General features: G+C 45.4%; 1 protein-coding gene across 10 annotated transcripts in view; it reads left to right on the top strand.

Annotated features, from left to right (window-relative positions):
* The window catches only part of m1ap (meiosis 1 associated protein), a 150,390-nt gene that overhangs the window by 17,729 nt on the left and 104,986 nt on the right, over window positions 1-27,675 (top strand). For 6 of the 10 annotated variants that reach the window (XM_069923475.1, XM_069923466.1, XM_069923465.1 and 3 more), the window contains 3 exons: window positions 1,004-1,247; window positions 4,082-4,267; window positions 14,320-14,509. In XM_069923475.1, coding sequence (XP_069779576.1) covers window positions 1,004-1,247; window positions 4,082-4,267; window positions 14,320-14,509 — 620 coding nt within the window. Of the gene's footprint in view, window positions 1-960; window positions 1,248-4,081; window positions 4,268-14,319; window positions 14,510-27,675 lie in introns of all 10 variants that reach the window. The other 4 variants (XM_069923472.1, XM_069923474.1, XM_069923473.1 and 1 more) reach the window with 1 other exon arrangement.

The raw sequence follows: 27,675 nt of genomic DNA, 5'->3' as shown, positions 1-27,675 counted from the left end.
TTGCAAACAACAATCCATTAATGAAGTCTCTTGAGCATTCTTCAAAGCTCGTTCAAAAGCTGTGTAGCTGATACGTCTACCATGGTGCAGAGCTCCAGTATTTTAAATAATATCTGTTATAAGTGTTTGTATGTGACCTACTCTAACAAATCTTTCCCAATTTAGTTCCCAAAAACATAGCTCTATCTACATACATACTGTTACAAAGCCTCAAGCTCAAAACATGGATTATGTATCTCTATCTTTGCTACATAAAGTGCACTGTTTGACCAGCTGAGTTTCTCCAGCTTTGTGTTTTTACTTCAACCATGGTGTCTACAGAATTTTGTGTTTTCCTAAGGAGACTTCACGATCATGTTATCTCTATAAGTGGCTTGATAATAAAAAATTTAATATACTGGGGTGTATTAAATTATGAAACACCCCTATGGGTGAAGAGAAGGGATTTGTTTTCCTTACGAGAAAATACTGAAGCACTATGGAACAATTGACAGCTTTAGTGTAAGGAGCCTTTTTGGCTTGTCATGCCCATACCAACCCAAAAAAAATAAAGCTACTCAGGTTATTTCCATCTCCTAACTCTCAATCCATCTGTATGTCCAGCCCTTTAAGTGCTCATTTCACACATTTTAAATGTGACGAGGGCTTCTGCTTCTATTGCATTTTTAAGGAATGAGCTCTGGATCCCATTGTCCACAATTGTCTGATTCCACTACTAATTAATTTTATGTTTCGTGGATATCCATATGAGTGCTTCATAATTTAATATGCCTCAATTAAAGATATTTTAGGTTTTTTTTGCAAAAATAGACACATCCTAGTTAGCATTATTCAGCATTTAAAGGCTCTGAGAAACTCTAGTTATAATTAAAGATTTCACAAGAAAATAAGTACAGCAACATTCAGAAACTAACAACAAATATTATTTTTCCATCCTTCAATTATGATTACCATCTGCAGGATTGGTGGAACTATAAATTTTTAATGCAATGAATTCTGAAAGATTAATTTCAGAGAACAGGAACAACTTAAATGATAAAGCCAACTCTGCTTTCGTGACAAGGCAACCATCTCGAATCCTTGTGGTGGACGTTACGCCTCCTTTCTGGTCAGATATTTGCTCCAATCTCTGTGAAGCCTTAGAAAACTTCTTTGCATTAATCTGTAGCTTGGAAGGGTTATGCCACCTGCCCCTCTTCAGTCTTTATGTGGTTCACAATCAACAGGAATGCCTTCTTCCTTTTGTGGTATGTAAAAATAACAAACATAGATGTACAAATGGATCTCATTTAGTTGCCTGTCTTCTAATAGGAAATGAGTAACTGAATTCAGTTCATAGGCCAACTGAATATGACAGATGATGCTCTTTATTTGTGTAAAGCACAAGTTGTTCAATAGTCAGTGTAAACCACAGAAATTTGGCTGCTCTCCAATAAGGAAACATCACCAGAACTTTGGGTTTTCAAGGATTGTTTAATTTGCAATTTAAAGGTTTTAAAAATGCTTTCTTTTACAGTTAAAGATTTTATTCTCTCAAAAGTATGTCATTTCCTGCAAAGCAGACAAACGTGAAAGATTATCTTTGAGAAATACATTGCATCAGCAGATCTGCAGGGTTCAAAATAACAAAATTGAATAGTAGATTCATAAGAGTTCAACAGCATTGAAGTAGGTCCTCCGGGTCAACTAGACTATGCCAACCAAAGTAAATATCTTCACTAGTCCCATTCACCTCCATTTGGCCATTTCCCTCTAAATATTTCCTATCCATCCTAACCAACCCTGTACCTAGCAGTAAATTGCAAAAATCTGTAGACACTGTGGTTGAAGTAAAAACATAAAATGCTGGTGAATCTCAGCAGGTCAAACAGTGTCCTTTATGTAGTAAAGATAACTGACGTTTCAGGCTTAAGCCCTTCATTGAGAAAATGCTGGCAGGCATCTGAACAAAAGAGTGTGGGGAGGGGAAGAAGGGGGTGGCAAAAGGCAGGAGATGTGAGTTGGAGAAAGGATGGAGGGGACAGCAGCAACGAGGCGGAGGAGGGATGGCTGGGTGCATGGAAGAATTGGAAAGACAGGAAAGAGGGGAGGGGAAAGAAAAGGCAAGCAGGTTTAATGGAAAGCAGTAAAGTCAATGTTAATGCCATCTGGCTGGAGAGTGCCCAGATAAAAAATAAGGTGTGTTCCTCCAAACTGCAAGTGGTCTGGGTGGAATAGTACACAAGCAAATGGACAGTCGTGAGCGCAGGAGTGTGACTCAGAATTGAAATTATTGGCCACTGGGAGGTCATTATGGTTGCAAATGGAAAGGAAGTGCTGAGAGAACAAATCTCCCAATCTGCAACCCATCTCTCTGATGTAGAGAATGCCACAAAGGGAACACTGGATGGAGTAAATAAGTCATCTGGATGTACAAGTCAAGTGTTTCTTCACTTGAAAGGCCTGTTTGGGGTCCCGGACAGTGGTGAGGGAGGAGGTGTGAGCTCAAGTGTTGCACCTCTTGCGGGCACAGGGAAAGGTGCCGGAGGTGCATTGGGCAGAGAGGGATGAGTGCACGAGGGAACCGCAGAGGGATTACCCCCTCAGTTTGCCTTTAAATCTTTCCTCGCTCGCCATAAGCCTATTCCCATTATTTAGTCCCTTACCCTGGGGAAAAAGATTGTGACTATCTATCCTACAATTTTATAAACCTCCTTAAAGTCACCCTCAGCTTATCCCATCACTCTTTATAGCTTAAGCCTTCCTCCAGTATTGGCAACATTTGTATAAGTCTTTTCTGCACTCTGGCTTAATTGCAACCTATCTATAATGTGGCAAGCAGAACTCCAACCAGAATACAAGTGCAGCTTAACCAACAATTTGTACAACTATAACATGATGTACAATTTCCTATACTCATTGCCTTGGTATACTATACAATCTCCATCACTTTGTTTAACTGTGTTGCCACTTTCAGGAAATTATATTCTTGTACCCAAAGTATCAATAATATTCTCTTGGGTCCTAAAATTTATTGTATGTTTTGACTTGGTTTATCTTCACAAAATGCATCACTTCACTGTAGTCTTATGAAATTTTATCAGCCATTCCCTTGACCACTTTCTCAGTTGATCTAGATCCTATTGTAACCTGAGACAACCTTTCTTCTTATCCACTAAAGCACAAATTTTGATATTGTCTGCAATTACTAATCATGCCACGTCTAACCTCTTCCAAATCATTAATATATATATGAAGAATCTAAGACCAATCACATTTGTCTAAGTTAAATTCCATCTGTCATTCCCTGCCCATTTTCCCAGTTGACCTAGGTCCTGTTCTAACCTTAGGCAATTTTCTTTATCCACCACACTTCCAATTTTCATCTGCAATTTAGGATTCCAGCACTAAACTCTGTGGTATAGCCCTTGTTAATCCAGGCTGATCTAGATCTAGACCAGAAGGGTATTTTGAGGTTAGAATCAAGAACAGAATCTTGGTTGAGGAGTTCTTTGGTGCTTTTTCTAATGGTGGGTGATTGCCTCTCTATTCTTGATAAACAGGTTTACAATCTGCGAAATAGCTCTCCATGAGCACCCTCTGACTCTGTCCACAAGCAAATTTTGTATTCAATTGGAAAGCTTTCCCGGGAATCCATGTGATCTCATCCTTTGGACACATCTACCATGTGAGACCTTATCAAAGGCCTTGCTAAAAATTCATACATACAGTATTCACCACCCTGCCCCTCCCAAATTTCTTGATCATCTCCTCAAAAAACAATTTCCCATGAATAAAGTACAATTATATTGTAATGACAATTTTGTGTTTTTATGTTTGTGACTGGCTAAATATAAATCAAGATTTTGTAATTTCAACAGGCTTTTTGGGTTTGAGTGTGCTTGACTTTCATTTGCCACTTGGGAGTAAGTGAACAAGGCAACAGTCAGACTGTTTTCTGACCTGGCAACTTCTGTCATGTGTGCTTGGGGTCATATTTGGTTTAGGAAACACCAAAGAAAAAGAAATAGAGAATTTTGGCAAAATTTCCTTATGAACTGGTTTGAAATTTTTTAAAATTATTATTTTTGTTCCTCTGTAGCAAGTGAAAGGAAATTTTCCAAGGTTCCACACATGCATCTCAGAACTGAGATCAATGCCAAAAGAAGGGTGCTTGCATGAAAAGCAAGGCTCATTAAAACATGCTGTTGAGGATGGCCTTTTACAGTTTAAGCAGTACATGAGGCATGTGACAATCAGAGGGTCACTGAAGAGCTGCTCAGTTGAGGTAATAAAAGTTACTTCAAATTATTTTATAGTGTTCCGATTAGAATCATATTATGTATATTTTGTGAAAAGAGGAAGATGATATTTTATCATTTGTCTCAATACCTTAATAAAATATTCCATGTTTGTAGTGAACTAAATATTTTTTTAAATGTATAACATTTTGAGAGAAAATGGAAGAGACAAGTACTAGAGTACAGGATGATGTACAACGTGATGAAGACAGGGTATCTAATAATGGAAAATACAACCACTGGCTTAATTACAGTAAATGAAAAGCTTTCTGATCAAGTGGATACTTTGGAGAATTTTAGTAGAAGAAATAACATTAAAATAGTAGGTATTCCAGAAGGAAAAGCAAGTCCAGCTGCGATTCACTTCTTTCAAGATTGGATTTATAAAGTATTGGGAAAAGATAATTTTGAGAATATGATTGAAATTGAAAGAGCCCATCGGGCTCTGAGACCAAAACCTCTCCCTAATCAAAAACCATGTTCTACATTTATAAAGTTTCTGCACTTTCTTGCTGTGAAAGGAGTGAGGGAACGATAAGGTCCTTTGTTATTCTATCCCAATTTGAGTGAAGATCTGTTGAGAAGAAGGAAAGAATTTAATTCAGCTAAGAAAATCCTTTATGATAAAGGTTACAAATTAGTCCTTTGATATCCTGCGACTTTGTTCCAGGACAACAGAACAGATTCTTAACTAATTTTGCTCAAACAGAAGAGTCTTTCAGAAGCTCAGCCTTTAGCAATTACTACGGACTTGTGGCAATGAACTAATCTCTTTCTTTTTCTTCCAATTTTATAATCAGGATGGAAGAAATTGAAGTAAATATTCTTTCTTTTATGTCTTTTTTTTTCTTTGATTTCCAGGATGCTATTTTAATTATGGCTAACTAATTAATTGATTTATTTCTGATTATACAAAATTGGTACTGGTAAATTAAATTTCATTCTGTACGCCAGAACTACTTCTGGGAAATTCATTTTTACCCACTGTCAGTTATTCTGCAAAATTGAAAACTTTTTCTTATCAATTTTACACAAGTACATTGATGAAAGGCAATGAAACATAAGAACTGCAGATTCTGGAATCTTGAGTGAACAATGAAAAGCTGAACGGACTCAGCAGGGTCAGGCAGCACCGAAGGTCAGAGTGAACATGGTGGGCCCAAATGATTTATTTATGTCCTGCATGCTTCGATTATTTTAAACCTTCATTGGTGCTTGGTCTGAATTCTGGTGCTCAATCATGTTCATCAAAACAATTGCAATGATTTATAAAGATGACTCGCCACCTGTCTATCAAGGGCAATTAATTGCTGGCCTTACCTACATCTCAAAACTAAATAAATAAATAAATGGATGGATTTTTTTTCAGATTTATGATATTTATTAATGTCAATGTTTTTCCCATCATTACTTACTTTCCAAGAAAATTTCTGTTTATTCCGACCCAGATAATTTTGTTTCCAAGATTTATAGAAATAAGTTGAAATTGATGTAAGCTATTGTACCTATTTATATCTTTTTAAAAAATATTTTATTTACAGTTTTCAAAATTGTACTCAACAGTTTACGCACGTCACCAACCGTTTTCACAAACCTGTGTCAATTACAACTTACCCTAATCCCATCTATGCAAATTCTCTGTGGAGTCCAAGCCTAACACTCCTTCCCCTTTTTTCCCTCCCCACTACCCCATTCCCTGGACCTCAAACACTTAACACTTAGACAACCAAAGAAAAAAAACACTTAAGACATTAAAACGTTCAAAGCACAGGAGTAAATTATACTGGGGATTTATGGGTTGGGCCTGGCCCAGCGGCCAGAGATTGGGCCGATTTTAACTTTGTTTTCCTGACTTTTCCTGGTTGGTCTGAGGCAGACTCCCCATCCCCCCCACCTCCAGAAATTGGGGAGGAATCGGGGTGAGCCAGGCCCAGAGGCAAAGTTGTCTTTTTTCACAGCCATGCTCCTTTATGTCTCAGATATGGCTCCACATTTTTTGGAAAGTGTCATATCTTCCCCTCAAATTATAGATAACTTTCTCCAGGGGAACACAGGCTTACATCTTCCTGCTCCATTGCACAATACTCAGGCAAAAGTCAGATTTCCAGGTAACTGCTATGCACTTCCTGGCTACTGCCAACGCGATCATTACAAATTGCATTTGGAACTTGGACAGCTTCATTTTATGTCTTATGTCCATTATATTACCTCACAGGTACAACTCAGGGACTTGTGGGAATTCTTTTCCTATAATTTTCCCTAAGACTTCTCCTAGTTCTGCCCAGAAGGACCTCACCATGGTACATGTCTAGGTTGCGTGCACAAAGGTTCCTATCTCAATGCTGCATCTAAAGCAATGATCCAGCAGTTCAGATTTTGATCTGTTGATCTTTTCCGGCATCAGGTACAACTGGTGCAAAAATTATATTGCACCAGCCTGTACCTCGCGTTGATTACTGCAGTCACGCTGGTAGGTCGGACTAGCACCACTCATCAATTGTTATTTCTAAGTCCAACTCCCACCTCTGTATCAATTTATGGAGACCTTGTTTAGGCCCTTCCGCTTGGAGCAGGGAATACATTGCCAAAATGAATTTCTGGGTGATCCCCTTTCGATTCAAGGTCTCTAAGTCACTGGACTTGGGTAGGGCCATAGTTTAACCCAGTTTGTCCTGCAAAAAAGATCTTATCTGAAAGTAGCAGTGGAATATCTTTTTTAACAAATCGTACTTCTGCCTAAGATGCTCAAATTATATTATTGCCTCTGCTTGTAATAATCCCCTATACACCTGACACCATTCCTGTGCCAGGTGTCTGGGATCTTGTTACCCAATGTCAAAGGTATTAGTCAGTTTGGAGTCAGGGTGGGGTTTTGGAGACAGCCCCAATTTTATTCCAAAGTACTGATTAGTGTCACCCCAAATGTGAATAATCTGCTTTAGTATGGGGCTGTCTGTTTTTCCAGATAACAATTTGGCATCCCACTTGTAAATAAAGTCCTCTGCTACCCTCTCACCTACCAAGTGTAGACCAATTTGTACCCAGGATGGTTCCTCTCTCCCCCCTCTCCCCCCCCCACCCACCCCACCACCACTCGGCTGGGCTGCCCAATAGTTTTTTTTTGTTTTTTTTTTGTTTTTTTTTTAAGTCCAGCATTCAGAATCCACCCAGGTTAATTTCTCCATAGAGACCCTGGCTACATTCCCGTTCCATAAGAATGTTCTTATCCATGAGAACAGGGCTGAAAGAAACCCCTGGGCAATGTCACAAGCAAAGTCTGAAAGAGATACTTGAATCTTGGTAGCACATTCATTTTCACACAATTGACCCTGCCAGCAACGTGATGGTCAGACATCCACCTTTTCAGATCCTCCTCGAGTTTTTCCAGAAAAGTGGTATGTTAATTTGTACAGATTATTTAAATTAATATCTACTTTGATTCACAGATACCTGATCCCATTTTGTGGCCACTTTAGATAACTATTTTTCCTTCATTAACTAAAATCCTCTTCCATGACTGGGATGATCTCACTCTTATCCCAATTATTCTTGAATCCAGAAACCTCCCTATGATCTTCCAGAGTAGAGCACAGCTTGAGAAACAAGTTTATTGGGTCCATCAAATATATCAGCACATCATCAGCAAATAAACTTATTTTATGTTCTTCCTGGACCACTCGGAGCCCCTTCATGTCTGGATCCTGATGAATGACTTCAGCCAACGGTTCCATGTCCAGTATGAACAGAGCTGGAGATAGCGGGCATCCCTGCCTGCTTGACCTTGTAAGTGGGAAGGCTGAGAAAATTTGCCCATTAGTCACAACTTTCGTCTTGGGCGCATGATACAGCGCCCTTATCCAATTAATGAAAGTTGGCCCTAGCCCCATTTTCTCCAGGACTTTGAATAAGAAGTCCCACTCTAATCTGTCAAATGCCTTTTCTGCATCGAGAGCCACGATGAGACCCCCTTCATTTCTGACTTGTGCCAAATGTATTATACTTAGCAGTCTCCCCACGTTGTCAGCTGCCTGCCTTTTTTGTACAAAGCCCATGATTAGTTCTGGCAAATGCTTCACCAATCTGTTTGCCAGGGCTTTAGCTATTATCTTATAATCTGTATTTAATAGTGAAATAGGCCTGTAAGAGGATGACTTTAACGGGTCCTTATCTTTATTCAAAATCATCATAATGATTGCTGTCAAAAAAAGATTCTGGGAATCTATGGGTCTCCATTGCCTGATCTATCACCTCCATGTAAAGAGGTATCAACAGATCCTTGAATTCCTTATAGAACTCAGATGGAAACCAATCCTCTCCAATGAATTCAATGTGTTCACTATTTCTTCCTTCATAAAAGGACAATCTAGATCTTCTTGTCCTTTGACAACTCTGGCTTGGAGAGCAACTCACCAATTTTGTTGGATTTCTTTCAAATTCTGATTTGTATAAACCTTCATAAAATTCCCGGAAGGCATCATTAATTTCCTTTGGTTTAAGAGATCCTGCCATCCCCCATTTGTACGGCATTGATCATTCTTGAGGCTTGTTCTGCTCTCAACTGCCATGCCAGGACATTATGGGCTCTCTCTCCCAATTCATAATATTTTTGTTGAGACCTTTTCAATACGATATGTTTGAGGCGTGTTATACTTTATTTTCTTATTTGCTAAGACCCTATATTAGTCCTCCAAGCCAGACTTTTGAAAATCCTTTTCTAAACGAGCGATTTCTTGCTCCAATTCACTCACCTCCCTCTCATATTCTTTCTTTATTGTTTTAGTATATCCAATTATTTGACCCATCAAATACGCATTGAGGGTGTCCCATAAAAGGAATTCATCTGGAGTGGAGGTGCAGTTTGCCTCACAAAATAGATCTACCTGTTCTCTTATAAAGCTACAAAACTCCGGATTCTTTAACAGCAATGCATTAAGATGCCATCTGTATTGCGTTTCCTGTTTGTCTGGCATCTCTATCCTAACTACTAAAGGAGAGTGATCTGAAAGTAGTCTCACCATGTACTCAGCCTCCATGATCCTACCCTCTATATGGGCTGAAGCCAGGAAAAAAATATATTCTAGAGTTGGAGTCATGCTGTCTTGAGTAGAAGGAATAATCCCTCTCCCTCAGATGCTTCCATCTCTACACGTCTATCAAGTTCAGCTCCCTCATACCGGCAATAGCACATGGGCCACCTTTGTTTTCACTATTCTTTTCGTTGACTTGTCCAAAACAGGATCCAGACAAAAGTTAAAATCTCTGCCAATTACAATAAACCGTTTTGCTTCTGCCAATCTCAGGAAGATATTTTGCATAAATTTTTAATCATCTATATTGGGGGTGTATAGATTCACCAGGGTCCAGGACTCTGAATATATTTGACAGTGCACCATTACAAATCTATCTGTTTTATCCATCATCACATTCTGCACTCTCACTAGAACACTCTTCCCAATCAAAATTGCCACCCCCCCCCCCCCTTGCTTTTGAACCAAATGAGGAGGCCAGTACCTGGCCCACCCATCCTCTTTTTAATTTTTGGTGTTCTAATTCTGTCAAATGAGTTTCTTGGAGGAAGGCCAGGCCCACTCCCAATTTCTTAAGTGTGTGCCAAGACTCTTTTTCTCTTAATCATTCCATTCAGACAGTTTACATTGAAACTCGCAAACCTTAACTTTGTCATTGTCCCAGGGGTTATCATACCAATGTTTCCTTTGTACCTTCATTGCCCAGAGATCCATCCTCATCCAGCCCCTTATTATGTCCCCAACCGCTTGAACCATGCCAGACCTTGAAGGATAAAAACAGAAAAAAGCTAAAATAATTAGCTACCTTAAAATAAAAAAGAACACATTAATACAAATTAAGGCACTATACATCACAAGCAAGAAAAAAAGACAGGAAAAATTAAAACAACTAACCACAAAAAAGTAAAGAAATACCATTTATAAACATGCTTTTGCTTGACTCCCTATTGCGCTCCCCTCACAACCCTTGAATTATTCCCACTCCCCATTTACTCAGTGACCACACTTCTCCGGATGTCACCAACACTCCCCCCCCCCACCCCCCCTTACAGTTTGTGCAGTTTACACCCATCCTCTGCTTCCCGCACTCCCAAAAAGAGAAATACCAATGTAACATTCACTTGTAATAACTCTAACCTCATTCTCTGTACTTTCCTCTCGCTATTAATACCAGAATACATTCCTATCCACAATAAGTCCATATATTTTGTAGATTAGTTCCCACTTCAACCTTAGTTCTTCCTTTTATCCATTAGCATGGGCAAATCTTCTGCCATTTGTTGTGCCCTTTCCAGGTCAGTAATAAACTTTTTTTCCCCGCCTCCCCACACCAGAAACACCACCACCTTAAGGGTGGCCAGGTACCTTAGCACACACTCATAGCCCTTCTGCTGAATTAATCTTTTTGCTGGTTCTAATGCATTTCTGGCTTTTAAGAGTGGTACACTGATAACAGGGTTTTAAAAAAACCCATGGGGCCACCTTTTTAGCCCCAACTGCCAATGCCTTCAAAATTTCTTCTCTGTCCTGCTATTGCAGTAGCTTTATCAGGACGGGGCATGGTCTTTGCCCAGGGCCAGGTTTTAGGATGAGGGACCTGTATGCCCTCTCTCTCTCTATTCTCTTCCCAAGAGCGCCTTCGCCCAGCACCCTGGGAATCCAGGTTTGGAAAAAACATACAGGGTTCTGCTCTTCTGTTCCCTCTTTTAATCCCACTACCTTAATATTTTTCCTCCTGCTGTAATTTTCGAGGGCATCCAATTTCTCCCATATCCGGTATTTTTCTTTCACAAGGGTGTCTATTTTCTTCCCCATGCTATTTATAACGTCCTTGGATTCCCCCACCTTCTCCTCAACCTCCGCTACGCTTCCCATCAATCTTATCCAGTTTTCTCCCCATGTCCTCAGCCCCCTTTTCCATTGAGTGGGAGAGCCTGTCCTCCATAAGGCTAAGTGTCTCATGATGTCACTCAGGGAAGGCTCTAAGCAACCCTGTGTGCATTGTCTCTTTAACCCTCTGCCCTTGCAGCTTGATGCTCCTTGTGGGCTCTCTCCTCCATCTGCAGGATTACTTGGGACCTCAGCACCAGCTCCAGTCTCTTCATTTTCATTGCTGCCACTCTCCTCATCTGTGGGGCTCATCTCCTCAGCTGACCCAATGCCACGGACCATTCTTGTCCATTGCAACCTGGGGCTGCCGCCGGGGCCCATCCCGCCGGGGCCCATCCCGCCGGGGCCCATCCCGCCGGGGCCCATCCCGCCGGGGCCCATCCCGCCGGGGCCCATCCCGCCGGGGCCCATCCCGCCGGGGCCCATCCCGCCGGGGCCCATCCCGCCGGGGCCCATCCCGCCGGGGCCCATCCCGCCGGGGCTGATGCTTTGTCTGACTCCGGACTAGATCCACCACTGGAGCCCAGGTGAGCCACACCACCTTTCGAGGTCAGAGCTGGCGCCCACACCTCCCAATCTCTTCACGCACTGCCTCAAGCCAGTCTCCGCCACTTTCTGTCCCTCCGACTCGCAAACACCATGCCTGCTGAGACCATCATTGTGGCAGGGACGGTGGGGTGGAAGATTTTCCTCCCTTGTTGGTCTTGAGGCTTCCTTCTGCTTTCTGATAGTCTGGAACCACGACCTCTCCCAGAATGGAGTCCTTCTGCTGGGCAGGCTGTTCTTTTGATGTGGCAGTTTCTTCCATGGGCCTCAACACGGCCCTGCCAGGCTCCTCAGCTCTGGTTTTCAATTTCAGAGCTGTTTCCTTACCATTCTTGGCTGTGGAATTTCATTTTTTTTTTTTTTTACATTTTTACATTCCTGCCTTGTTTCTACATCCCCTGTACATATTCTGGCAGTTTCTTTAAAATTTTCTTTCCTTTAATTTTCTCTCTTTCAGGAGCTCTGGGATCCTGCCTCCTACCCTCTCCACATCATGTAACCTCTCCCTATTTATGACACTTTTAAATTGTACATAAAATTCTTTTTGAAACATGATAAGCTGCAGATGCTGTGATTGTAGCAAACACACCAAAATGTTGGAGGAACTCAGATGGTCCTTTCATCATCTAGAGGAGACAAAGATATATTGTGGATGTTTCGGGCCTGAGCCCTTCTTCAAGGAAACATCAGAAAAGGCAGAAGCAGGAGATATCAGATAGTCTCAGAATTCAAACAATGGGGGAGGAATCCAGACCAACAAAAGGTGTTAATGATAAGGGACTAGGTAGGATTTATCATGTCTGTGCAAAAGGAGACAGGGAATGGAGAGACTATGGGGGAAAAAGGGAATGGGGCCGGGGGGGTGTGGTTTAATTAAAGCCAGAGAAGTCGATATTAATATCATCTGGTTGGAGGGTGCCCAGTCAGAAGATGAGGTGTTATTCCTCCAATTTACAGGTGGTCTCAGTCTGGCAGTACTTGAGACCATGGACAGACATGGTGGCAAGGGAATGGAATGGGACGTTATAAACTGCCACTGGGAAATCCATGCTATTTTGGAGTAGACAGAGCTGAAGTGCTCAGCAATCTCCCAGTCTGCATCCAGTCTCTCCAATGTAGAGGAGACCACAGCAGGAGCACCAGATGAAGTAGATGACCCCTGCAAATTCACAAGTGAAATGTTGCTTCACGTGGAAAGACTGTTTGGAGCCTCAAATGGTGGAGATGTGGGTGCAAGTGGGGCATCTCCTGCAGTCTCAGGGGTAGGTCCCAAGGGGATGATTGTTGAGGAGGGAGGAGTGGACAAGAGAGTCACAGAGGGAGCAGTCCCTGTGGAAGACGGAGAGGGGAGGAGAGGGGAATATATATTTGGTGGTGGAATCACATAGTAGGTGGCAGAAATGTCTTTTTGTTCAAAATTTTGACAGCTATTTCTGTTGAGATATTTATGATCTGGAAACTTAACTGGGCACTTCCAAGTGCAATACATTCTACTACAGGTGTTATTTCCCTATAGTACTTCACATGTGATATCAACTTCAATGTGCTTCAGCTGGCTTTTTTTCTGACTTACAGAAATTGGATCAAAGGATTGTAACCTGTGGCATTTGTTTACACATTGTTAAACAAGGAGCAAATCCTTAACTTCCTATCAGACTGCAGTCAGCCAGAGAGGGCCGTGGGTAGCTCTACCCTTCCTTTTTCTATCAGGGAGTTACCCTTCAGCCCTCTGCCCTCTCCACCACCACCCCCCACCACTTCTCATCTTCTTTCTCTTCCACCATCCTATCTGTATTAACCTCAGACCTGCTAGCCTCTGCTTCTCCTCCATCCCTTCCTCCCTTCTCTCCTCTTTCTCCTGCCTTTTTATTCAGGTACTTGCCTATTTCTGCTTTAACCTGACAAAGGGCCCAGGTACAAAAAGGTGGTTATGCTTCACTTCTCATGGATGCAGCATGACCTGGTGAGTTTCTCCAGCACATCTGAGTACTGCATTCAACCCCAGCATCTGCAGAATTTCTTGTTTAATTTTAAAGTACAGTAGTATTGGATGGAGCAAGAAATCAGAAATTGGATCTATTTGCTTACGAGCTCTCTTTATTTGTATATTTCCTCAAAGGGAATTGTCACCCACAAATTAGGATAAAATTAATACCACTGAGCACAGGAATTTAAGTTTCTTGTGTTGGGCAGTGCTTAAATACAGTCTTTCAATGCATTTCTGTTTCTGGGAGCACTCAGAAATCTGTAGTACCAGATTTGCAAACACCCAAGATAAGCGTTGAACATAGCGTTGTGCAGCTAAGATAGGGACTTTAAAAAGCCAGGTGACTTATTCTTGCTAGGTAATTTCATAATTAAAGGCTTCTGCTTAAAGGACACCCATTTGAGTGAAGTACTTGAACAGTGACAGAACTCTTTGACCAGTATTCTGTTCTGAGGTACCTTAGACTCCAAACACTGACTGCCAAACTCAGCATAACACCACCAAAGACAATGGGCACAAAATAATTCCACAAATTTATGTTCCAAATGTAAACTAATTAATCATTAACCTTTATTTCTTGCCTTCACAGATTACAGTATTTACCAGCCATCCTGGGAAGCAAGTAGTGAAGCAGCTTGAGTCAGGTCTTGGGGAGATCGATTTAGTCACTGTTAGGCGTTTACAAGTACTGCATATATCCAGAAGTAACACAATGGAATTGATGGACATGCCTAGCAACACACAATCAGTCCTATTTGGTGAAGAAAACAACTCTGATGGTTTGTATTTGGAGTAAATAGAGTTTATTTATTTAGTTCTGGGAATTTTGTATTGCTACTAGTATTCCTTATTAAATTAGGTAATTTAGGATACATCAGCAACCTAAACTAAAAACTTTCTGATTTTTGTGGGTTAGTATGACATGACAGTTTAAAAATATATATATACATATTTATAATTTTTCAAACTCATACAGTCAACAATCCATAATAATCCATGATTTTTAAAAAATTACATTCTCCAAGCTTCACTGTCAAGTCCAGTTTTTGATCCCCTGTCATCGTCCCCTGTCCCAATTAAATAGACAATTATCCTAAAAAAGAAACAGTTGCATTAAATGAGCCTTCATCCCTCCTTCCTGTAGCATTTTTCTGTATTCCTTTATCTTCCTGACAAATTAGGGACAAAAAATGAAACAAAACAGTTACCCTTTAAAAATTCTTACAAAAAAGCAAAAGAAAACTCTCAGAAAAAAAACCATAATTGTAGTACAACCTGATTAAGATGACCCCGCCCCCTTCAAAGGAGAGGGTAGGTGGGAACAGACAGAGCGACAAAGCACAAGGAACCTCACTATATTTTGCACCTATATAATGCAAGTACAGTTGCCAATCTTTAAGGAAGATGTCATATTTCCTCATTAAGTTATGGGTAATTTTCTCCAGGGGAACACGGCTCTGCATTTCTGCATTCCAGTGCGCAATGCCTAGATGAGAGTCAGATATCCAAGTTAACGCTATGCACTTCCTGGCCACCACCAAAGAAATCAACACAAATTGGATTTGAAATTTGGACAGCTTCATCGTAAGTCTTATGTCCATGATGTTTCCCAATAGGAACAACTCTGGGTCCTGTGGAAACTCTTACCTATGATTTTCTCTAGGACTTAGCATAGCTCTACCCAAAAGGGCCTTGGAGCATGACCAGGTTGAGTGCATAAAGGTTTCCATCTCTATGCTGCATTTAAAACATTTATCTGAAATTTCTGGCTTAATCTTGTTCAATTTCTGCGGCATATAGTATAATTAGTGTCGAAAATTAAACTGCATCAGTCTGTATTGAGTATTAATAATTGAGGTCATGCTATCACAACACAGGTCTGACCAGCACCGTTCAGTCTGACTCCTACCTCTGCTTAGATTTATGAAGACCCGACTTCGGGCTTTCCACTTGGAGCAAGAAATATATTGCTGTAATAAACTTACATGTGTTCCCCTTTTGAATCAAGGCCTCCATGCTACTGGACACTGATAGGAGTATTGCTGGACCTAATTAGTCCCTTAAAAAAGACCTCAACTGAAGATACCAAAAGAATGTTCTGTTTGACAAATCATATTTACTTAAACTGTTCAAATGACTTAAGCTACTTCCCTCCTCATAACAGCCCTGATCCCTTTCTGACACCAGGTGTCCAGGATCTTGTTATCTATTGTCCATGGTATTAAGCCATTCTGAGTCAGGGTTGTTTTTGAACTAACTTTAAGTCCAATGCATTAATTAATCCTGTTCCACACATAAAAAATATGTTTTAATAAGGGGTGTCTTTGTTCACTAGATTACAATTTAGAGTCGCATTTATAAATAAAGTCTTCTGCTATCTTCTCACTTATCGTGTAAAGACCAATTTGTGCCCAGGATAGTATACCTCCTCCCTCAAAGAGTGAAGTGATATACCTCGATTGTGCTGCCCAATAATATTTCTTAAAGCCTGGTAATCTCAGTCCACCCAGACTTTAATCCCAGGTTAATTTCTGCATGGAAACCCTTCCCCCCCCCCCTCCTGTTCCAAATGAACCTACTTACCTGTGAATTAATATTCTGAAACAATCTCTGGGTCAATGCCATGGGCAAAATCTGGAAGAGGCACTGAAGCCTTGGCAACACATTCATTTTGATACAATTGACTCTGCCCACCAACTTGGGTCTTCCTAATTTTTTTGAGAAAGGGGGTATAATTTAGTTTATATAAATTTTGGAGATTATTATCCATCCTGACTCCCAGGTACTTGATTCCCTTTTGTGGCCACTTCAATTGACTGATTTCTTTAAATTGATCATAGTCCTCTTCTGTAGGTGGCATAATTTCACTCTTGTCCCAATTAATCTTGTACTCGGACTTTCCTATAATTTTCCAGAGTAGAGTGAAGCTTGGTCAGTGAACTTGCTGGGTCTGTCAGATATATCAGCACATAATCAGCAAATAGGTTGATTTTGTGTTCTTCCCAGCCCACTCAGAACCCCTTGATGTCTGGATCCTGTCATATGCCTTTAGCCAATGGTTCTATACCCAAAATGAATAGAACTGGAGATAATGTACATCCCTGTCTCCTAGATCTCAATATGGGAAGGCTATGGGAAGCCCATTGGTCACAACTTTAGTCTTGAGCGCATGATACAGCACCCTGATCCAATTTATAAAAGTTGGCCCTAGCCCCAATTTCTCCATTACCTTAAACAGGAAGTTCCATTCTAGCCCATCAAATGCCTTATCAGCATCCAGGACCACAGCTACATGTTGATCATCCCTTAACTGTGCCAGATACATGATATTCAGTAGTCTGCTTTATGTTATCTGCAGCCTGTCTCTTTTGCACAAAGCCCATTTGGTTTACATATGTTAGCTTTGCCAAATATTTCAGCAATCTATTTGCCAGGTACATTATAGTCCGTATTCAGCATTGAAATTGGTCTACAAGAGGTCAATTTCAATGAATCTCTATCTTTTTTAGGAATCACTGCAAGAATTGCCATTGAGAAAGATTCTTGGAGTGTATGGGCTTCAACCGCCTGATCCACCAACACCTCCATAAAGATGGGCATTAGGAGATCTGTAAAACAAAGGGGGAAATCCATCCTTCCCCAGAGACTTAACAGCTGTGAAGGGAGCATTTTAATTTGGTAACTCGAATTTTGACAGGAACTCATCTATTTTCTCTGGTTTCCCCAATGTTTCTGATTTATACAAATTTTCATAAAATTATCTGAAGGTTTCATTTATCTCTGTGGCTTATATGAGATCCTGTCATCCCCTGTCTGGACCACATTAATCGTTCTTGAGGCCTACTCTGCTTTCACCTGCCAGGAGAGGATTTTATGGGTTTGTTCCCCCTTAGCTCATATTATTTCTGCCTCAACCTTAGTATGGCCTTCTCCATCGTATATATTTGGAGTGTTATTTAAGTATTTTTGTTTGTCAAACCCTGATATTTTTTTTCTGAGTTGGAGTTTTTGAAAATCTTCTTCTAAGTCCACAATCTCCTATTCCAATTCCTTTACCTCCCTTAAATATTCTGTTTTTGTATATCCAATTATTTGACCTCAAGTATGCCTTAAGAGTGTCCCAAAGAAGGAATTTGACTGCTGTTAAGTTAATTTGGTCTCACAGAACATGTCTATCTGACTTCTAATAAAGCTACAAAACTCCAGCTTCTTCAGCAGCAGAGTTAAGGCACCGTCTGCACCCTATCTGTTTATAGGGCATTGCAATTGTCAATGTCAAAGGGGAATGGTCTAACAAAAGTCTCGCTATGTACTCGGTTTCCAAAATCCTACTCTCTTTTTGGGCTGATGCCAAAAAATAAATGTATCCTGGTGTAGGAGTCATGTTGTCTCAAATAAAAGGAATCATCCCTTTCTCTTGGATGCCTGCTACCTGTTAAATCTATTAAATTCAGCTCTTTCAAGGTCTGGGTAGTTTTAGCTGCCCTGATCTTAGTTATGTTATGAGCCCAAAGGACCCCAAAACCTAGCAGCAATAGGCATTCACCAAGACAAGTAGTAACTTAAACAAAAGTTGTTTTTAATCATCTTTAAACATGAAAACAGAATCAAACTAACTTATCTCTATTAACTTAACTAACCCAAATTAACCCCCTTCTAATTCTAAGCACACATGTATGAATTCTAAGCACATATGTGTAAATTTAAGAAAAGTTATTTGGTTCACAGTTCAATCTCATTTCTCCTTCTTCCAAGTTCTCTGGTTGCAGGCAATTCTTAGACTGTGCACAGAATTTAACATGTATAATGTTCACCAGGCTTGGGTGCTCGAAAGGCAAATGTTTACCACTCAGGAAGGTTCTCGTAGGGTTTGCAGAGAGAGATTTGTTGTTCCTGGATTTCCACAACTGAGGTACCACCATTAATCACCTCAATGTCTCGCTGATGAAACTTTCCCATCAGGGTTCTCCAAATGATAACCTCTTTCTTTCAGGCTACTACAGAGTTCCTTTCTGTTCCCCTTATTCCAAGAGAAAGATCAGACAGATATCACTTCCAGCCATCCGCCACTCTGGAGCTTTCTGTTTCCAACAAACTTCTCCTGGCTTATTTCAGCCATGACTGTTCAGTCACACACACACACACACACACACACACACACACAAAGCCCATGTGACTCTCACTTGCAAAAACCCCCACCTTTTTCAGCAAACAGGAGTTATCCTTCTGCTCCCATCTGTTGTCTTAGATAAACAAAACTTCTCATTGACCTTTGAGTGAGCACCTTGTAGTTATTCAACCAGCCAGCCTGTCTCCAATCCAATGGTCTATTCATTTCATGATGTCATTTCATTTAGCACCATCTTCTGAAATGTACATAACATTCTCCATTGTTTCTGTAAAGTTCCTGAATATGAATTCTTCAGTATTTCAAATAAGATTGGTTTTAAAATGTGTGTATGTATGTAACCCATGGTTCGTGTGCCGTGGCCAAGCAAGCTGGGACGTGGCAGCGAGGTCCTTGGGTCGTAGGTTTTATATCGGAGTGGCCTTCTCCTATGCAGGTTTCTTACCCGGGCTGGAGGGGTCTGCCTCCCCTCCTAGGTCGGTCCATACTGCCCGGACCAGGGCCGAGGCCGCCGCAGTTCACCCTGTGCCTGGACTGGGGCCGCCGCCTCCCACTCCCTGCCCGGACCGGGGCCTCCGCCTGCCTCACTCGACCGAGGCCGGGGCCACCGTCTCCCCCTTGCTCCTGCCCGTATCGTGGCCGCCGCCGCCGCCGCCGTCTACCCTTCGCCGGGGCCGGGGCCGGGGCCGGGGCCGGGGCCGGGGCCGGGGCCGGGGCCGGGGCCGGGGCCGCCGCCTCCCACTCTCTGCCCGTATCGGGGCCTCCGCCTGCCTCACACGACCGAGGCCGGGGCCGCCGTCTCCCCCTTGCTCCTGCCCGTATCGGGCAGTACTGCGCGCACTGCACTCCACCTAAAAGCTCCTTTTGCGCAGGCCCGAGGACAGGTCCACGTCCTCCCCCCTCCACGTCCTCCCCCCTCCACGTCCTCCCCCCTCCACGTCCTCCCCCCTCCACGTCCTCCCCCCTCCACGTCCTCCCCCCTCCACGTCCTCCCCCCTCCACGTCCTCCCCCCTCCACGTCCTCCCCCCTCCACGTCCTCCCCCCTCCACGTCCTCCCCCCTCCACGTCCTCCCCCCTCCACGTCCTCCCCCCTCCACGTCCTCCCCCCTCCACGTCCTCCCCCCTCCACGTCCTCCCCCCTCCACGTCCTCCCCCCTCCACGTCCTCCCCCCTCCACGTCCTCCCCCCTCCACGTCCTCCCCCCTCCACGTCCTCCCCCTCCACGTCCTCCCCCTCCACGTCCTCCCCCCTCCACGTCCTCCCCCCTCCACGTCCTCCCCCCTCCACGTCCTCCCCCCTCCACGTCCTCCCCCCTCCACGTCCTCCCCCCTCCACGTCCTCCCCCCTCCACGTCCTCCCCCCTCCACGTCCTCCCCCCTCCACGTCCTCCCCCTCCACGTCCTCCCCCTCCACGTCCTCCCCCTCCACGTCCTCCCCCTCCACGTCCTCCCCCTCCACGTCCTCCCCCTCCACGTCCTCCCCCTCCACGTCCTCCCCCCTCCACGTCCTCCCCCCTCCACGTCCTCCCCCCTCCACGTCCTCCCCCCTCCACGTCCTCCCCCCTCCACGTCCTCCCCCCTCCACGTCCTCCCCCCTCCACGTCCTCCCCCCTCCACGTCCTCCCCCCTCCACGTCCTCCCCCCTCCACGTCCTCCCCCCTCCACGTCCTCCCCCCTCCACGTCCTCCCCCCTCCACGTCCTCCCCCCTCCACGTCCTCCCCCCTCCACGTCCTCCCCCCTCCACGTCCTCCCCCCTCCACGTCCTCCCCCCTCCACGTCCTCCCCCCTCCACGTCCTCCCCCCTCCACGTCCTCCCCCCTCCACGTCCTCCCCCCTCCACGTCCTCCCCCCTCCACGTCCTCCCCCCTCCACGTCCTCCCCCCTCCACGTCCTCCCCCCTCCACGTCCTCCCCCCTCCACGTCCTCCCCCCTCCACGTCCTCCCCCCTCCACGTCCTCCCCCCTCCACGTCCTCCCCCCTCCACGTCCTCCCCCCTCCACGTCCTCCCCCCTCCACGTCCTCCCCCCTCCACGTCCTCCCCCCTCCACGTCCTCCCCCCTCCACGTCCTCCCCCCTCCACGTCCTCCCCCCTCCACGTCCTCCCCCCTCCACGTCCTCCCCCCTCCACGTCCTCCCCCCTCCACGTCCTCCCCCCTCCACGTCCTCCCCCCTCCACGTCCTCCCCCCTCCACGTCCTCCCCCCTCCACGTCCTCCCCCCTCCACGTCCTCCCCCCTCCACGTCCTCCCCCCTCCACGTCCTCCCCCCTCCACGTCCTCCCCCCTCCACGTCCTCCCCCCTCCACGTCCTCCCCCCTCCACGTCCTCCCCCCTCCACGTCCTCCCCCCTCCACGTCCTCCCCCCTCCACGTCCTCCCCCCTCCACGTCCTCCCCCCTCCACGTCCTCCCCCCTCCACGTCCTCCCCCCTCCACGTCCTCCCCCCTCCACGTCCTCCCCCCTCCACGTCCTCCCCCCTCCACGTCCTCCCCCCTCCACGTCCTCCCCCCTCCACGTCCTCCCCCCTCCACGTCCTCCCCCCTCCACGTCCTCCCCCCTCCACGTCCTCCCCCCTCCACGTCCTCCCCCCTCCACGTCCTCCCCCCTCCACGTCCTCCCCCCTCCACGTCCTCCCCCCTCCACGTCCTCCCCCCTCCACGTCCTCCCCCCTCCACGTCCTCCCCCCTCCACGTCCTCCCCCTCAAAAGATGCTCACAAACTCAAGCTAGCATGCTGGAACATCAGAACCATGCTAGACAAGACTGACAGCCACCGACCTGAACGTCGGTCTGCCCTCATTGCACATGAACTCCTCAGACTTGACATCGACATAGCCGCTCTCAGTGAAGTCCGCCTGGCAGATGTAGGCAGCCTCCAAGAACGCGGCACGGGCTACACACTCTACTGGTCTGGCAAGCCTTCGGATGAACGACGCCTATCTGGTGTAGGCTTCATGGTCAAGAGCTTCATTGCTTCCAAACTCGAAAACCTTCCGACAGGCCTCTCGGACCGAATCATGTCCATGCGACTCCCACTTCAAAACAAGCGTCACATCACCCTCATCAGTGTCTATGCTCCAACCCTCCAGGCGGAACCAGCAGAAAAGAACAAGTTCTACACCGACCTGCGCAACCTCATCCAACGTACCCCTACAGCCGACAAGGTTGTCATCCTGGGCGACTTCAACGCTCGTGTCGGCAAAGACTCAGAAACCTGGCCAGGAATCCTGGGCAAGCATGGCGTCAGCAAGTGCAACGACAATGGGCGCCTCCTGTTGGAGCTCTGCGCAGAACAGCGGCTTGTCATTACAAACACCCTTTTTCAGCAGAGGGACAGCCTTAAGACCACCTGGATGCATCCCCGATCCAAACACTGGCACCTCCTGGACTACATCCTGGTGCGAGAAAGTGACAAACAAGATGTGCTCCACACCAGGGTCATGCCTAGCGCGGAATGCCACACTGACCACCGGCTGGTTCGCTGCAAGCTCAACCTTCACTTCAAGCCAAAGCCCAGGAACAATAAAGCCCCCAGAAAGAGGTTCAATGTTGGAAAACTGCAGTCAGACGAAGCGAGAGGAAACTTCCAGGCAAACCTCAAAGCAAAGCTCGGCGTTGCAACCCGCCTCACAGACCCGTCCCCTGAAACCCTCTGGGATCAGTTGAAGACTACCATACTGCAATCCACTGAAGAGGTACTGGGCTTCTCCTCCAGGAAAAACAAGGACTGGTTTGACGAAAACAGCCAGGAAATCCAGGAGCTGCTGGCAAAGAAGCGAGCTGCCCACCAGGCTCACCTTACAAAGCCGTCCTGTCCAGAGAAAAAACAAGCCTTCCGTCGCGCATGCAGCCATCTTCAGCGCAAACTCCGGGAGATCCAAAATGAGTGGTGGACTAGCCTCGCCAAACGAACACAGCTCAGCGCGGACATTGGCGACTTCAGGGGTTTCTACGAGGCTCTAAAGGCTGTGTACGGCCCCTCACCCCAAGTCCAAAGCCCGCTGCGCAGCTCAGATGGCAAAGTCCTCCTCAGCGACAAGATCTCCATCCTCAACCGATGGTCAGAACACTTCCAATCTCTTTTCAGTACCAACCGCTCAGTCCAAGATTCCGCCCTGCTCCAGCTCCCTCAACAGCCCCTAAGGCTAGAGCTGGATGAGGTTCCCACCCTGGATGAGACATATAAGGCAATCGAACAACTGAAAAGTGGCAAAGCGGCAGGTATGGATGGAATCCCCCCAGAAGTCTGGAAGGCTGGCGGCAAAACTCTGCATGCCAAACTGCATGAGTTTTTCAAGCTTTGTTGGGACCAAGGTAAACTGCCTCAGGATCTTCGTGATGCCACCATCATCACCCTGTACAAAAACAAAGGCGAGAAATCAGACTGCTCAAACTACAGGGGAATCACGTTGCTCTCCATTGCAGGCAAAATCTTCGCTAGGATTCTACTAAATAGAATAATACCTAGTGTCGCCGAGAATATTCTCCCAGAATCACAGTGCGGCTTTCGCGCAAACAGAGGAACCACTGACATGGTCTTTGCCCTCAGACAGCTCCAAGAAAAGTGCAGAGAACAAAACAAAGGACTCTACATCACCTTTGTTGACCTCACCAAAGCCTTCGACACCGTGAGCAGGAAAGGGCTTTGGCAAATACTAGAGCGCATCGGATGTCCCCCAAAGTTCCTCAACATGATTATCCAACTGCACGAAAACCAACAAGGTCGGGTCAGATACAGCAATGAGCTCTCTGAACCCTTCTCCATTAACAATGGCGTGAAGCAAGGCTGTGTTCTCGCACCAACCCTCTTTTCAATCTTCTTCAGCATGATGCTGAACCAAGCCATGAAAGACCCCAACAATGAAGACGCTGTTTACATCCGGTACCGCACGGATGGCAGTCTCTTCAATCTGAGGCGCCTGCAAGCTCACACCAAGACACAAGAGAAACTTGTCCGTGAACTACTCTTTGCAGATGATGCCGCTTTAGTTGCCCATTCAGAGCCAGCTCTTCAGCGTTTGACGTCCTGCTTTGCGGAAACTGCCAAAATGTTTGGCCTGGAAGTCAGCCTGAAGAAAACTGAGGTCCTCCATCAGCCAGCTCCCCACCATGACTACCAGCCCCCCCACATCTCCATCGGGCACACAAAACTCAAAACGGTCAACCAGTTTACCTATCTCGGCTGCACCATTTCATCAGATGCAAGGATCGACAATGAGATAGACAACAGACTCGCCAAGGCAAATAGCGCCTTTGGAAGACTACACAAAAGAGTCTGGAAAAACAACCAACTGAAAAACCTCAAAGATAAGCGTATACAGAGCCGTTGTCATACCCACACTCCTGTTCGGCTCCGAATCATGGGTCCTCTACCGGCACCACCTACGGCTCCTAGAACGCTTCCACCAGCGTTGTCTCCGCTTCATCCTCAACATCCATTGGAGCGCTCACACCCCTAACGTCGAGGTACTCGAGATGGCAGAGGTCGACAGCATCAAGTCCACGCTGCTGAAGATCCAGCTGCGCTGGATGGGTCACGTCTCCAGAATGGAGGACCATCGCCTTCCCAAGATCGTATTATATGGCGAGCTCTCCACTGGCCACCGTGACAGAGGTGCACCAAAGAAAAGGTACAAGGACTGCCTAAAGAAATCTCTTGGTGCCTGCCACATTGACCACCGCCAGTGGGCTGATAACGCCTCAAACCGTGCATCTTGGCGCCTCACAGTTTGGCGGGCAGCAGCCTCCTTTGAAGAAGACCGCAGAGCCCACCTCACTGACAAAAGGCAAAGGAGGAAAAACCCAACACCCAACCCCAACCAACCAATTTTCCCTTGCAACCGCTGCAATCGTGTCTGCCTGTCCCGCATCGGTCTGGTCAGCCACAAACGAGCCTGCAGCTGACGTGGACTTTTTACCCCCTCCATAAATCTTCGTCCGCGAAGCCAAGCCAAAGAAGATGTATGTAACCTACTCTAATTTTATCAAATTCTCACAAATTATCTACTCCATTACAGTTACCCTTCTCGATGATTGATCCAAGACCAGACCCAGACAAAAATTGAAATTCCACCCCCGTCCCCCCCCCCCCCCCCCCCCCACCCCAACCAGAGTGTTCTCTTCTCTCTGCCAATTTCAAGAAAATATCTTGTATAAATCTCTCATCATTGCAATTATGGGCATATATGTTCCGTAGGATCCAGAATTCTGAATGTATCTGACAAACCTTCCTGCTATGTCAATGACCATGCCTTCCATCCTTACTGGAACATTTTTTTCCAATCAAAATTGCCACATCCCTGGTCTTAGAATTAAAGTGGATGCTATTACCTGGCCCACCCATCCTCTCTTCAGTTTTTGGTGTTCATGTTCTATTAAACATGTTTCCTAAAGAAAAGCTATATACTCTTCCAATTTTCTTATGTATGCCAAGACTTTGTCCTCTTCATCAACATATTTAATCCATTTATGTTAAAACTAACTTATTTTATGCAGTTGGTCATTGCTCAGTGATTCCACTTGTGATTTTGCCACCCCCATACCTCTATCAGCCCTCCCCATCCAATATCCATCCAATCTTTTATCTTTGTCTGTTCAGAGCAGCCCACTGGTTCCACAATGAATCCCAAAAAGACAAAGACAATACACAGTACACCAACAAACCCTAACACCCTCCTCCCCCATATTCCCCTCTCCTAACCCCCACACCCCCTCCCTCCCAGATGATCGCATCTTCCATGCCTTCGCCATTTTCCTCCATTGTTCAGTCTGTGTACTTTATACCTTTTCCTTTGATCTTCCCCTCCACCCTCCCATTTCCAATACATTTATATAAAATCGATAGTTACACATTCTTACATCAAAATACTTTTCATTTTGCAGCAGCTGTAAGATGCATTAATCCCTGATTTTATTTTTACTTATATTTTTATTTTTTCCCACAAGTGCTGGCGTTTCCTTTGCAAATTGATGTGCCTCTTTAAGCTCCGCAAAGAACATCTTTTCTCCCACCCCAACCATACCACTTTCAGAGTACTGGGCTACAGCTTCACCAAGATGGAATGGGTTTTCTACCCGGGGCCCAGTTTTGGAAGGGGTGACCAGTGTGCCCTTTACACCTCTACCCTCTCTCCCAATGTGTCACTGGCCAGCACTTTGGGGATCCAACTCTGAAAAAAAGCCCATAGGATCCTTCGTGTCGATACCTTCCATCAGCCCCACTATTTTTATATTATTTCTTCGGCTATAATTTTCCAGGGCATCCAATTTTCCCAAACATGTTCCCTCTCCCTCACCAATGCATCCAATTCATCTTCCATCTTACTTATTCTTTCCTCATTTGTGCCCATTGTGTCCTTGTGGTAAACCATTGTTATGTATAATTGTCTGGTCAAGCACACCTATTGGCCGATTGTACCTGTGGCCCCTCTTTCTTTCTCTCCCTCTCCACAGGCTCCTATATAAAGGTGACTGTTCCACAGCCCCCTGCAGCTCAGAGCAGGACAACTAAACAGTATGGATGTGCTTGTGTTCTTAAGTGAATAAAAGCCTATTGGTTTCTTTACATTAGTCTTTGAGTAATACAATGGTGCATCAGTTTTATTCACTTAAAGGTTTTTTTTAAACAAAGGATCAGATCCTCAATTCAGAAAAGCTGAAAATTAACCCTCGATCACCTGAGGCATTAACCAACTTTGAGTTCTGGCTGCGACTGACAAACTTCAATTGCTGCACTCCTGGGTCGGCACCCTGGTGTTCTTCATGATCAGGGATGCTACAATGTACCAAGACGGCATGGACATTCTCAAAGGACAGTACCTGCATAAAATTAATGTTGTCTATACCAGACACCTCCGAGTGACTTGAAAACAACGACCTAGTGAATACAATGCCAAATATCTTTGGGCCTTGTGAACACTCAGAAGGGCCTGTGAATGCAAGGCAATGTCCACCACGGAGCCCATAGAGGATCTAATCTGCGACACCTACATCACGAGGATCAGGTTGAACTACATTCAACAGAAACTCCTAGAGCAAAGGGAGCTCAGTCTGTGGAGAGAAGTTCTGCTTTCAGTATGCTAGAGGTGGCTCTCCAAAACATGGAGGCCTATGCATCCGACAACACAGCCAATTCATGGTTACCCTGGGTGCCACTCCCTCACTCCATTAATGTTTCAAACACAGTAGCAGTACTCCGTGACTACCTCCTGCCGCATTCATCTGACTCCAGTGGTGACCTGACCACACCCAAAGGGCTACTTCTGCAGCCTGGGCAAGCATCAGAGGAAACACTGCCCAATGAAGGATTCAACTTGCTCCAGCTGCAGAAAAAAGGGCCACTATGCCAAAGTCCAAACCCCTTCCCAGCAGCAATCGTGGGGGCTGCTGTCCCAGACACAGTCATCACCCGGAGCCAGCAACACCATGTGTGATCCATGGGGAACCATCATCTTGGGCACCATCTTCAGGACCCAGCAGTGCTGCATGCAGGCCATGGAGGCCACCATCTTGGGTGCCATCTTAAATACCAAGCAGAACCGGTTGCAGGCCCTGATGGCTGCTATTTTAGATACCGCTGTCGTCCACAACAGCAATGTGCATCAACCCAATTTCTTGAATGACTATTTTAGTTCTGTCTTCACCATATGCTATCCACCAGCATCTCAGCATCCCGGATGCTCCAGAGTGAGTCCATGCGCAGCTCCAGTGCCAACATGCAACCAATCAGGAGCTGCAGCTGGGCACACTCATTGCACACGTAATCTCCAGGAACACTGACAGTCTCCCTGACTGTCACAGGTCTGAGATCTTCCATATCTG

This window comes from Narcine bancroftii, chromosome 3 (genome assembly GCF_036971445.1).
Source record: "Narcine bancroftii isolate sNarBan1 chromosome 3, sNarBan1.hap1, whole genome shotgun sequence".
Taxonomy (NCBI): Eukaryota; Metazoa; Chordata; class Chondrichthyes; order Torpediniformes; family Narcinidae; genus Narcine; species Narcine bancroftii.
This window is presented reverse-complemented; position numbering and strand designations above follow the sequence as displayed.